Source organism: Monopterus albus, unplaced genomic scaffold, assembly GCF_001952655.1.
Source record: "Monopterus albus unplaced genomic scaffold, M_albus_1.0 scaffold73.1, whole genome shotgun sequence".
Taxonomy (NCBI): domain Eukaryota; kingdom Metazoa; phylum Chordata; class Actinopteri; order Synbranchiformes; family Synbranchidae; genus Monopterus; species Monopterus albus.
In genome coordinates this window covers 810,047-823,595 of record NW_018127953.1, presented here as the reverse complement: position 1 = coordinate 823,595, position 13,549 = coordinate 810,047, and the positions used below count along the sequence as shown (strand labels likewise).

The 13,549-nt window shown below is 39.6% G+C and overlaps 1 protein-coding gene across 1 annotated transcript in view; it reads right to left on the bottom strand.

The window, feature by feature from the left end:
- Positions 1-13,549, bottom strand: part of LOC109963402 (neural-cadherin) — a 439,917-nt gene that overhangs the window by 69,033 nt on the left and 357,335 nt on the right. The window contains exons 31-32 of the mRNA XM_020605911.1: positions 9,912-10,092; positions 1,875-2,041 (exon numbers count right to left, since the gene is read on the bottom strand). Coding sequence (XP_020461567.1) covers positions 1,875-2,041; positions 9,912-10,092 — 348 coding nt within the window. The remainder of the gene's footprint in view (positions 1-1,874; positions 2,042-9,911; positions 10,093-13,549) is intronic.

Below are 13,549 nucleotides of genomic sequence, written 5' to 3'. Positions count from 1 at the left end.
TTGTTTTTATACTGTGAAATGAGCGCACCACTGAGTGCAAAGCAACTGCCAACAGGTGTTGAAATAACATACTAAAAAGTAGTAGTCACACATATTGGAAACCACTGTAGTTAGCCTAGCTAGCTTGCTGAACATCTTAATGATTCATAACCAATGCTATGTGGAAAAATGTCTACAGTATTAACAGCTTTGCAGCATGTTGCCCATTGCTGGCATTCAAGATGTCAGTTAGGCACTGCTGTGGGAAATATCCAGTTGGAGGGTTGATTCTTATGCTGTTTCAAAAAAATGTATATAGTTTGGAAAAGGTTATAAAGCCATTTCTAAAGCTTTGGGACTGCAGCGAACCACAGTGAGAGCCATTATCCACAAATGGCGAAAACATGGAACAGTGGAGAACCTTCCCAGGAGTGGCCGGCCGACCCAAATTACCCCAAGAGCGCAGCGACAACTCATCCAAGAGGTCACAAAAGACCCCACAACAACATCCAAAGAACTGCAGGCCTCACTTGCCTCAGTTAAGGTGAGTGTTCATGACTCCACCATAAGAAAGAGACTGGGCAAAAATGGTTTGCATGGCAGAGTTCCAAGACGAAAACCACTGCTGAGCCAAAAGAACATAAAGGGCCGTCTCAGTTTTGCCAGAAAACATCTTGATGATCCCCAAGACTTTTGGGATAATACTCTGTGGACAGACGAGACAAAAGTTGAACTTTTTGGAAGGTGTGTGTCCCATTATGTGTGGTGTAAAAGTAACACCGCATTTCAGAAAAAGAACATCATACCAACAGTAAAATATGGTGGTGGTTGTGTGATGGTCTGGGGCTGTTTTGCTGCTTCAGGCCCTGGAAGACATGCTGTGATAAGTGGAACCATGAATTCTGCTGTGTACCAAAATATCCTGAAGGAGAATGTCCGGCCATCCGTTTGTGACCTCAAGCTGAAGCGAACTTGGGTTCTGCAGCAGGACAATGATCCAAAGCACACCAGCAAGTCCACTTCTGAATGGCTGAAGAAAAACAAAATGAAGACTTTGGAGTGGCCTAGTCAAAGTCCTGACCTGAATCCAATTGAGATGCTGTGGCATGACCTTAAAAAGGCGGTTCATGCCCGAAAACCCTCCAATGTGGCTGACTTACAACCATTCTGCCAAGATGAGTGGGCCAAAATTCCTCCACAGCGCTGTGGCAGACTCATGGCAAGTTATCGAAAACGCTTGATTGCAGTTGTTGCTGCTAAGGGTGGCCCAACCAGTTATTAGGTTTAGGGGGCAAACACTTATTCACACAGGGTTTTGTAGTTTTGGATTTTGTTTTCCCTTAATAATAAAAACCTTCATTTAAAAACTGCATGATGTGTTTACTTGTGTTATCTTTGACTAATATTTAAATTTGTTTGATGATCTGAAACATTACAGTGTGACAAACATGCAAAAAGATAAGAAATCAGTAAGGGGTCAAACACTTTTTCACGCCACTGTATACAGTCTACAGCCTTTTCAGAAAAAATTACAAATATATAAAATACTGTGATAACACTATCATTTTGGGTTAGATTTCCTTACACAGAAAGTGAGAAGAATTCAACTCTCACTTCAACTTCAGCAGACATAAAATTGATTCTCATAAATGCCATGTGTCTCTGCTTTACTATCTGTGTTTTAAAGGGCCATTTGGACAAGACATGTATCTTGTGAAAAACCATATTGTTTTTACAAACTTTGACAAGAGCATCTGGAGAGAATATCTGCAATTTGTTCAGGTATCATTGTTTTCAGTTGCTTGTTTCATGTGTACAACCAGCTGTTGTTACTGTTTAAAATGCAGAGACAAGCTTTCACATGGTCTACCCCCACGCACACTCACTCACTGTACCTCTAGTCGTAGGTATTCACTCTGCTCCTTTGAGATGAGACTAAGGATGGTGCTGCTGTGTTTGCGGGTTCGCACCAGGACTTGAACCCATGTCCTCCGAGCTTGCAGTGGGGAAGCTAACTGGTAGTGCACGTGACTGTGCCCATCAAAGGAATACTCTGGAACCTCTAGTGTTGGTACACACAAAGACACACATCAGTCAGACAGTGCTGTGATTGAGAATTAAAGTTTAAATACAACACATCACATTTTATCCATTTAGAAGAGGCATTACTTCAGAGGGAAGTGACTTCAACTAAGTCAGTTTCACAGTCACAACATTCCTCCCATATGCTGGTGGATAGAATACAGTATGTGTGTGTGGTTTAGCTTGGGTTATGCATGATTCCTTTTAGACCCTGAAGTGAATTGTATGCATACCAGTGAGACTAAACCAAACACATCTAAATTGTTTCCCAACCATTCTTTCATCTCAACTTAATTTTTTCCATCTTTTGCTTCCATACTAAGTGGTTCATGGGATCCTGCTTGAAGCCAATGTCAAGTCACATTTTTAGTTTCTTCCAGGAATGTGCACATGAACAGCCATATCTTCTTCTCAACACTGAAACTTGTGTGTCATTGTTAACTGCATTTGTCAAGGTCACAGAGCTGTTTATCTGGGATTTGTAGATATACAGTGGGTACAGAAAGTATTCAGACCCCCTTAAATTTTTCACTCTTTGTTATATTGCAGCCATATGCTAAAATCATTTAAGTTCATTTTTTTTCCTCATTAATGTACACACAGCACCCCATATTGACAGAGAAACACAGAATGTTTGACATTTTTGCAGATTTATTAAAAAAGAAAAACTGAAATATCACATGGTCATAAGTATTCAGACCCTTTGCTGTGACACTCATATATTTAACTTAGGTGCTGTCCATTTCTTCTGATCATCCCTGAGATGGTTCAATGAAATCCCTCCCTGCTGAGCGGTGAGTCCCGGATATCGTTTAGATTAAGTCTGCAGTCCTCCATGTATTCTCACTTGTGTTTGTTTTATAATTGATTTATTCATCCACTTTTCTTTCAATAATAAACTATTTAATGTGCAATTCCTGTGAGTTCCTGTGATGAAAGATTCATACTGTCGATTTTTAGTTTTCACCTACACTTTAAAAGTCTTCATCTGAAAGCACTGGTTTGGTTGGCGCAGTAAAAACAACATTTTCCTGTCTGGTTTTCTAATATAAAATATGAAGAATATTTAATTTGACTGATGAGGGTCATTATTATAAAGATAGTGTTTTTGTTTGTTTGGTAAGTACATGTTAAGTACATCTTGTCAGTCAGAATGAAATATCCTGATGTAGAGTACTTTGAAAAGTGCACTCATATGTCATCATAAACCACATTATTATGATTTACCATTTAGATTCATTCTGAAGATGTTAGATATTACCAGGCATCTGAGGAAAAGTACAACCGGGTCATGTACAAACAAATGTTTTCTTTTTCACAGATTTGACACCACATAAAAAAGAAGACAGTTAAAAAAAGGGGAAGTGGCAAATTTACTGAATCTCAAAACTCAAAACTGCTTTGTGTGGTCACACAGCTTTCTCCTTCCCATTTTTATTCAACCACCAAACCTACAACTGCTTTTAAGAGAAGCACATTAAATCACATTTTTGACCATCTTTCCCACATTTTCACACCGACTCATCTATCTGGGTGAAACAGACCAAAATGCCACTGAAGCAAAATGACATGTTAAACATGACGACCAACGTTTACCATCCAACCTGACAGCACTGGAGAGGATCTGCAAGGAGGAATGGCAGAGGATCCCCAAATGCAGGTGTGAAAAACTTGTTGCATCATTCCCAAAAAGACTCATGGCTGTATTAGCTCAAAAGGGTGCTTCTACTAAATACTGAGCAAAGGGTCTGAATACTTATGACCATGTGATATTTCAGTTTTTCTTTTTTAATAAATCTGCAAAAATGTCAAACATTCTGTGTTTTTCTGTCAATATGGGGTGCTGTGTGTACATTAATGAGGAAAAAAATGAACTTAAATGATTTTAGCATATGGCTGCAATATAACAAAGAGTGAAAAGTTTAAGGGGGTCTGAATACTTTCCGTACCCACTGTAAAATCATATGATCAGCTTTGCACTAATAATCTAAGCTTGTTCTAGGTTGTTCAGTACAGAGGAGTTTGGTGAGGTAGGCATACTTCTTAAATCCCTAGTTTACTTTTTGAAGAAACTGCAACATAAGAAACTAGAATTACTGCTTCACAGTTGTATGCCTCCGCCAGCGAGTCAAATTCATGGGAACAGACAGATGTGAGGTCACTAAACTTTGACCTTTGACCATGAAAATCTCAGTTCATCCTTGAGTCCAAGTGTACACTTGGGCCAAAGTTGAAAAAAATTCCCTCAAGGTGTTTCTGTGATATCATAATCACAAGAATGAGATGAACGCCAGGTCACAGTGACCTTTGACCACCAAAGTCTAATCAGTTCATCCTTTAGTCCAAATGGACACTTGTGCCAAATTTAAAGCAGTTCCCTCCAGGTGTTCCTGTGAAATTGCCTTTACAAGAACGGGCTGTACGGACGAGCAGACAACCTGAAAACATAATGCCTCTGGCTGCAGTTATTGTCAAGGTGGAGGCATAAAAAATATAAGGATATTCTCTTTCTAAGCTGTTTTCTTACCGCCACTGAACAGAATATATTTCACTAAAGCAAAACTGCATACAGTACAGTATATGCAGATATAGAAACAGCACATTATTATAGCATATTCTGGCTGTTTACTTTGTGATTGTCACAGTGAAAGGAAAAAACAGTTACTACTGTGATAACTTTTCAGAGCAGTAAAATCCTTACTCATATGACTATAAACCACTGTGCAGTGTGTGGTATCTGATACGCTTCAAACTCATGGCTACATTATTCCAAACAGACTCCCTGGATCATATTTCATCATCTCTCCAGTACCCTATACAACACACCTCCACTAACACAGCCACTTGATTTTTTTTTTTTTTTTTTTTACTGTTGTTTATGGCCTGAATGACAACTATGTGCCATAGATCGGATATACTATACCATTGGGGATTGAAATATTACTACAGTACAGGCCTTTGGGGAATTTTTATGACTTTATAATAGAAAGTACAGAAATAAGAGGATGTGAGGGACAGGGAGTTGCAATGAGGCTACATTCACATTACATGTTGAAGTGGCCCAAATCCAACTGTTTTCGCTCCAAATGACTCAGATCTGACCTTTTCTCACAAGTGTGAGCAAACCAAATCAGCCTGTTTCTCCACTGACCACTGTCACTGTTGTTGCTCTCTGCGATGTTTATTTTACCAGCCTGTGAGGACTAACAATGAATGATGATGACAGGCAATACGCACAGAGGAGTGAGATGTTAAAAAAAATCCAACAAATTTTGATCTGACTGCTTTGAGAGCTGTCACACAGTCAGAGATCTGAATCATTTGGCCATACAGTGAGGAACAGAAGTATTTGAACACCCTGCGATTTTGCAAGTTCTCCCACTTAGAAATCATGGAGGGGTCTGAAATTCACATTGTAGGTGCATTCCCACTCTGAGAGACAGAATTAAAAAAAAAAATTCAGGAAATCACATTGTATGATTTTTAAAGAATTTATTTGTCTTGCACTGCTGAACATAAGTATTTGAACACCTGAGAAATAGCAAGAATTCTGGCTCTCAAAGACCTGTTACTGTGCCTTGAAAAAGTCCACCTCTACTCCACTCATTAATCTAAATTAGTAGCACCTGTCTGAGCTCTTTAAAGACACATGTCCACCCCACAGTCAGTCAGACGCCAACTACTACCATGGGCAAGACCAAAGAGCTGTCAAAAGACACCAGAGACAAAAGTGTGGACCTCCACAAGGCTGGAAAGGGCTACGGGGCAATTGCCAAGCAGCTTGGTGAAAACAGATCAACTGTTGGAGCAATTGTTAGAAAATGGAAGAGGCTAAAGACGACTGTCAATCTCCCTCGGACTGGGGCGCCATGCAAGATCTCACCTCGTGGGGTATCACTGATGATAAGAAAGGTGAGGAATCAGCCCAGAACTACAAGGGAGGAGCTGGTCAATGACATGAAGAGAGCTGGGACCACAGTTTCAAAGGTCACTGTCGGTAGAACACTACGCCGTCATGGTTTCAAATCATGCATTGCACAGAAGGTTCCCCTGCTCAAGTCATCACATGTCCAGGCCCGTCTGAAGTTTGCCAAAGACCATCTAGATGATCCAGAGGAGGCATGGGAGAAAGTCATGTGGTCAGATGAGACCAAAGTAGAACTTTTTGGTCTAAACTTCACTCGTCGTGTTTGGAGGAAAAAGAAGGATGAGATGCATCCCAAGAACACCAACCCTACTGTGAAGCATGGGGGTGGAAACATCATGCTGTGGGGGTGCTTTTCTGCGAAGGAGTGGCCTAGCCAGTCTCCAGACCTCAATCCAATAGAACATCTTTGGAAGGAGCTTAAACTCCACATTGCTCAGCGACAGCCCCGAAACCTGACAGATCTAGAGGAGATCTGTGTGGAGGAGTGGGCCAAAATACCTGTTGCACAGTGTAGAAACCTGGTCAAGAACTACAGGAAACGTTTGACCTCTGTAATTGCAAATAAAGGTTTCTGTACCAAATATTAACACTGATTTTCTCAGGTGTTCAAATACTTATGTTCAGCAGTGCAAGACAAATAAATTCTTTAAAAATCATACAGTGTGATTTCCTGAATTTTTTTTTTAATTCTGTCTCTCAGAGTGGGAATGCACTTACAATGTGAATTTCAGACCCCTCCATGATTTCTAAGTGGGAGAACTTGCAAAATCGCAGGGTGTTCAAATACTTCTGTTCCTCACTGTATATGCAATTGGCCCAGATCTGATTTGGAAAAAAAAAAAAAATTCTGATTTGGTTTGTTCACACTTCTGTGAAAAAATCTGAACAGTCAGTTGGAGGCAAAAATTTGATTTGCATTGCTTCTTCATGCAATGTTACCATAACCTATGTGGCCACTCTAAAAATGGTCAGATCAGAATTTGATGGGGGTCATTGGAGAGACAGGGATGTTTCAGATTTGTTGGACCAGTTTCTGATCAAGCCAAACAGAAAGGAACATGGAACTGAGGAGTTTTTGAGAAAATTGTCCAATTTAATGCACAAATGGCATTGTTATTTTTGTACTACTGTGGCTCACATTATAGCTACTGTAAATCTGTGCCTTGTTGGCAGTTTTGTGTTCATAACAGAGCCAGATACATGTCACTTACAAAGATGAATCATCAACACAAACAGATCAGGGTTGAGCATTGAGACCTGTAATGTGAATGTAGCCATTGTGGTTCATGATCTGCATTTTAACCCCTAATGGGAACAGGCCATAAAGCAAGGCATTTCTTTTTACTTTACTTTTGCTCTGACTTGCCAGATTGCAGCCTGGCTCTGTTTTCAAGGGCTCACGAATGTAATCTGGTTAATTCATATAAACGCTGTCTGAAACTCACTTGAAAAAATACACACTACGTTTTCTTGGGTTGCCAAAATCATCCATGTGCCCATACTTGGTCACTGACTCCAGATTGTCTTGCTTCTTCAAAGATATGAATCATCTCCTGAATATGGACCATGTTTCATTCACATTCCTGAGTTTATTCATTAATTTGCTCATTTAATTATTCATTAAAAGTTTGCCTCCTGTTGGTTTTTGGAGGCTTGACAATGTCCACAGATGAAACTAAATAGTAATCATTGAACATAGCAATCATCAGTAAGAATGAAAAAACAGAAAACATGAAAGATGAATTTTGTTTGTTGCTGACTAAATACTGAACTGACACCATGCATATTCTACATTATATTTGAGAGAGCCCTATCAAGGAGCATTTACACAACTGTAAAGCCTGGCAGAAAGTGCTGCAGTCAACAGAAAGCATCACTAGAGATGTACTCCTGATTCTGGAGGATGTATACAACAGGCAGTGCAGTATCACCGTGATGGGGCTCATTAAATATCTCCAGCAACTGTCTCTTCCAACTGGTGCAGTCAGGCACACGCCTCCACAGCCATAAGGCCAACACACAGAAGCTCACAAGGAGCTGCTTTCTTCAGGCCATAAGAATCCTTACAATAGATGCTGCCAAGGGCCTGCATGCAACAATTACACAGCAGTAATGAAGGGTCTCCTAAGGGAAAGGCAAGTACTTCACCTGTGTATGCATGAATTTATAAATAGAGCATATCCCGCCTTCAAAAAAAGAATGTTATGATTGAATGAAAGGATGTTAGAAAAGCTCAGAAAAGCAGTGTGTGATAATATAAGTAACTGACCCTGGTGTCAGGCCCAACAAATCAAATAGTATAAAAACATTAGTTCAGGAAATTGTTTTGATTTCTCTATTGTTATGAATGTGTGCTAATAACAATTGTGCTTTCTTTTATTCAAAAGTTAACCTTCCTTTCTCGCCACAGAATATAAAATTCTCTTGTGCTTGTTTAATGTTGAAACTGTTGTCTTAGACTGTAGCTGAATTGTGATGTCCCCACATTGATCATATGAAATGTGTATTTCAAATCTGTGTGCCATTGTGGAAAGTATGAGTTATGAACCATATAAAATGATCTTAAGACCAAATAGTTAATTCATAAAACAAACTCCAACGATTCTCTCATGCACCCAGAGATGGGGGTGTGAAATATTCTACAGTGTGCTCCCAAAAGAGCCAATCAGGAACTCATTGTCATGACAGTTGAACCTCCCTCCAGTGTGTGTCTCATCTGTCTCTCTTATGCTTGTTTTTGTGTTTTGTCTATAATTCATTTTTCTAGATCTTATGCTCACATCGCCACAAGAAGTGTTTTTTAATTTTTATTTATTTATTTTTAATTATGAATCTTTCTTGTAACCTGGCAGGAATTTGACCTGAAGTAAAGTGCACCAATATTTGAGTAGTTTCAGCCAAAGTTTGTAGACAAAGAAAACTTTTGGTAGCAAAATTGAAAGCCAAGTTTACTTAAGCTAAATTGCTCGTTAAGCTCTGAAGACGCTATCAGAATGATCCTGTGAGGATCAGTTTAATTTAGACATGATTTTCCTCAAGACAGCATCAAATGCACAATGACAGAAGGACTCTGGTGAAGCCGTTGCCCTGGACACAGATCCCGCCGCAGATTGAAAGCCAACCACTCATAAAAGACAGGCAGATCATACTCCTAAGATAAGGAACCCCTTCTGAGTTTGCAGCCTTGAATGGCATTCTGGAACTTTGGACCTCCACAGAACTCTACTCTGGCCCAGAAAGGCTTCGAACCCAGCACTTCTCCTTCCCTGGTCACGTGAACCCTGCTAAAAGATACAATAAGTGCACCCAGGCAAACCGATGTCTCATGAAAACCACAGTCTCACTCAAAGTCTCAAATCTACTGTATAGACAAAGATAGTATTGTCCTGAGAACTCCAAAATTACCAGTGAGACGAATTATTCTGATTGACCAATACATCAACAGTGTGATAGCACTCTATCTGGTGCCTTACTCTAACAAGGTATTAGGATATTAGAAATAGTAAATATTAAATTCATATTCATAAATGTAGCCATTTTTAGTACAATGTTTAGAAGCTGTTTCAGGTGAAAACCCATCTATTTTATCTACTGCACAGTAATTTTATTAGTGGCTAATAGCTAAAAACAAATAGCTTTGCACATATTTTCTGACAAAAACCTAAATGCTACTTACAGTACATTTTGCTTTAGTGCTCCAAATTCATTCACCGGTTATGAAATATCTGAGCTCTGCTTCTACCAAATATACTCTAGTTTTACTTGTTGTAATTCCACATAGATTTTGTTGCAAGTGTTTAGACGTAGAGCATATAATCTTTCCAGGACACATGGATGCTTTTGTTGTTGATGGTAGAATCTACCACAGAGTTTACAGAATGTGCATTTGTTTAACACATAAGTCCATAAAAGCATGGCTTACCTTCTTCACACTGAGGTCCTGTGAATCCCGGCACACACTGGCACCTGAAGGAGCCCCACTCACCATGACAGTGGCCCCGGTGGCCACAGGACGGATAACCCATATTGACACAGCTGCTGTCTGTGGCCAGACAGCCCGGAGAGCTGGACTGCGAGTCGGCTGGGGAGCCCAAATCATACAGCTGAATGGGGGAGATAGAGGGGTAGTAAATATATAAAGGATGAGAGGAGAGGAATGACAAGACATGAAGGAAGAAGAGATGAGGAGGGGAGGGGAAATGAGAAGGGAACAGAGGAAACAAAAAAAAAGGAGAGGGGGATGAGAAAGAGGCAAGAATACAACTTTTAAAAATAATGCAAAAGTGGGAAAGAGGTGAGTACAATTAAGAGAAGAAGATGGAAGGAAGAGTAACCAGTAAGTAAGTAGCTTACAAACAGCAAACAAAAAGACAAGGCCGAGACAAAGCAGAGACAGGGGACTGAGGAAGACACAAGACAGACAGACATGTGGGTGGTAAGTAGCCTGAGGGGGGGGAGTCAGAATTGGAAAGGAATAACATAAAGCCAAATAAAGTGAAAACAAATGGAATAAAGAAAACTTTCAAAAGTATTGAGGGGTGTGCACTCCAGGTAGACTGTGGCCTTCTTTTCTGTTTCCCCTCTCATCTCTCTCGGTCTCTCCTCTCTCTGACTTTTTCCCTACCGTGATGAAACCAAGCACTGGACCAATCCTCTAACAGACAAACAGCATGCTGACACATGCACAGGAAGCTAAAAGGACAGGGGACCTTGAATGCCAAAATTTGTGTCCCTCACAAAAGGATGTGATAAAAGACATTAGTATGTGCAATCTCCATTCTGCCTAACCTGAACTTTATGAATTCTGTTGGAGCTGCAAAGGATTGTGAAAACTGACAATGGGTTATGCCGCCTGGGAGCTGGTGATTGGCTCTGACCTCCAGCAAAGAGGCATCTAATTGGTTGCTGACCTTTAAAAACTAGGGCTCCTCTGCTTATTGGGTTTGGGCCGATCATGTTGAGGACTGAAAAACAGGCATTAGCAACCAATGACTAAAAGACACATTTGGGTGTCTGCAATTGATTTACCTGTGCATGTGTCATTTTGATGTTAGTGTGGCCTGATATTACTCATGTTGTGGAGACATAAATCTGTTTATACAGTTACTTTGTGAGGACTCAATGTCCTTATGGGAAAAAAAGGTAAGTCCCCAAAACATAAATTGCATTTCAGAGTGTTGACTTGGTTTAAGGTTAGGGTTAGGACTAGACAGGTAGTGGTTATGGTTAAGGATAGGGTAAGCCTCTTGGAAATGAATGTAAGTTTATGGAATGCCCCCTGAAATAATGGAAGCACAACGTTTGTGTTTGTGTGTGTGTGTATCCGAGCAAAACACTTAGATTGATATGTTCAATGCAAAAATACACCTGCTGCTGCTGCTGCTTAAATTACAAATTGTGGCTTCTGCTGTCACACCCCCACTCAGAGACACTCCAGGCCGCCCTATTTGCAAAGATTAATTTCAGGTGTTGGGTATAAAGTGACTCAGCCTACAGGAAATGAAAAAAGTAATTCCAGACCAAAATACAAAGTATACAACTGTAGGTGTGCTGTGCAGCAAACAAAGTTTCACCAAAAAGTGCTGAACCTCATAGTGTCTAGGTGGTATGACAAAGTAACATCCAGAAATAAAGTTCAGTGTCAGACTCAGAGAGCATATTTGAATATCAGGTTAAGAAAGCATTTGAAATTCAGGTGAAAAAAAATTATATGAAAATCCATCATACTATTACATCAAAGTGTACAGTAAGGTGCTGGCCACCATGAGCTCTTATATGACAACAAGGGGAAAAAACAACACGATCGAGACTGGACTGTCATGTTGAGACAAAGAAAGAACCTTTAATAACCTACTGTAACAAAATCTGAACACTATTGTCTAAAATTTCATCAATGTACATTATGTTTTACATTGTATCATTATGTTATAGCATTAAGGTTTTCCTTACGATAAGAAAAAATCAGCTCTTGTTGTTGTTTACGTGACGTAAGAGTATAAAAAATCCAATTTAGTTTTGATGAGATGAGAAAACCTTAAAGATTCTAAAGTTAACATGATCAAACTAGACCCATCATTAACATATAGCAGAGACTGATGGAAAGGTGTCTGGTATTGGCAATTCGCCCCTAAATGTACTTTCTCAAGAGTTAAAAGAGCTGTCTACCACACTGATCTAAAAATGTCCATGGCTTGGGAACATGCATTACAGTATGTGGCTTCACTCATTTATTCAGTTTTTTTCATTTAAACTGTCACCCATTTGTAGTTTTGGCCTGAGATCAGAAAGGCACTTTTCTGAAATTGCTCCTACCGTGTTTGTCTGCCAAATGAATGCAATGTAACATCTGGACCATAGTTTCCTGAAAAATATAGTAAAAGCAGCAGATGCTGTCTCAACATTTAACTTTAGCATAGTGTCTACAGATGTTTTCAACTTTGGTCCAGAATCAAGTCGCAAGTCTTTGCTGCAACATTTTGCTGAGAAACTTCATCTGAAAGTCACTAGCATTCAAAAAGCCATTAGTCCAGCTCCTGTAACTGCAAACCTCCACACTTATGTGAAAAATAGGGAGACAGTTATGTCAGAACCACAGAAAAATGTGAAGCAGAAATGTTAGACAGTGAGTTGAAGGGTTGAAAGACAAGCAGAAAAATAACTTGACAAGGATGGAGAGTTAAAAACAGACAATGGCGTATGACAGCCAAAGGGGAGAGACCCAACTCCAGAATAGAAACGCATTTATAAAATTGAAAAATCTTTTCCTCTCTCATTTCATGTACATCTGCAATTTGGCCTGGTCTAGTTTAATCTTTTCTTCTTCTATACACATCACATAATGATTACCTAAAACCACAAGGCACAATAAAGGTTCAATGAAGCTGACATGTTCCTGCCATGTTGTATCTCTGCCTGGCTCCAAAACATAAAATGCAAAAATAAGTAAGTAGGTAAATAAATAAATAGATTTAAAAAAAGCTAATGCAGAAAAATACATAAATACAGGATTAAGTGATCAAATACATATGCAGACACAGAAGTACTGTAAAGTCACAGACAAATATAGAGACATCCTGTGTACACAGTGCTCAGCTACAGCAAGTGTGTCTATCAATGTCAACTACCTTTATCACATTACCGGTGCTCAAACCTTAAGAAAAACAGATGCTGTTGCTATAGCAACGCATGTGACATATTAGTACATTCTGTGATAATAAAAACACAACCAAGGGGGGGACAGGAAAATCTTACATTGTCCATCAACATTATTAATCATCAGTACGCCTACTGTTGTTTGCTCTTTGGAGATTTATTATTCTCCTGTCTGCCCACACACATCATGCAGATTTTTTCATTAGCATATAACGTTAGTGCAGCCTCCTGCTACTGTACGTCCCCAGCTAAGGTACACAGCTACAAGCCTTCTGCAACCACCAGTGTCTCAGCAGCAGGTGAAATGTACATCCTTTCATAGCCCCAGCCTTGAAATTCTACATCTTAATAATAGAGCTTTAAAAAGGTTCATAGAATGGATACAGATAAATTTTGCTAGTGAAGGTA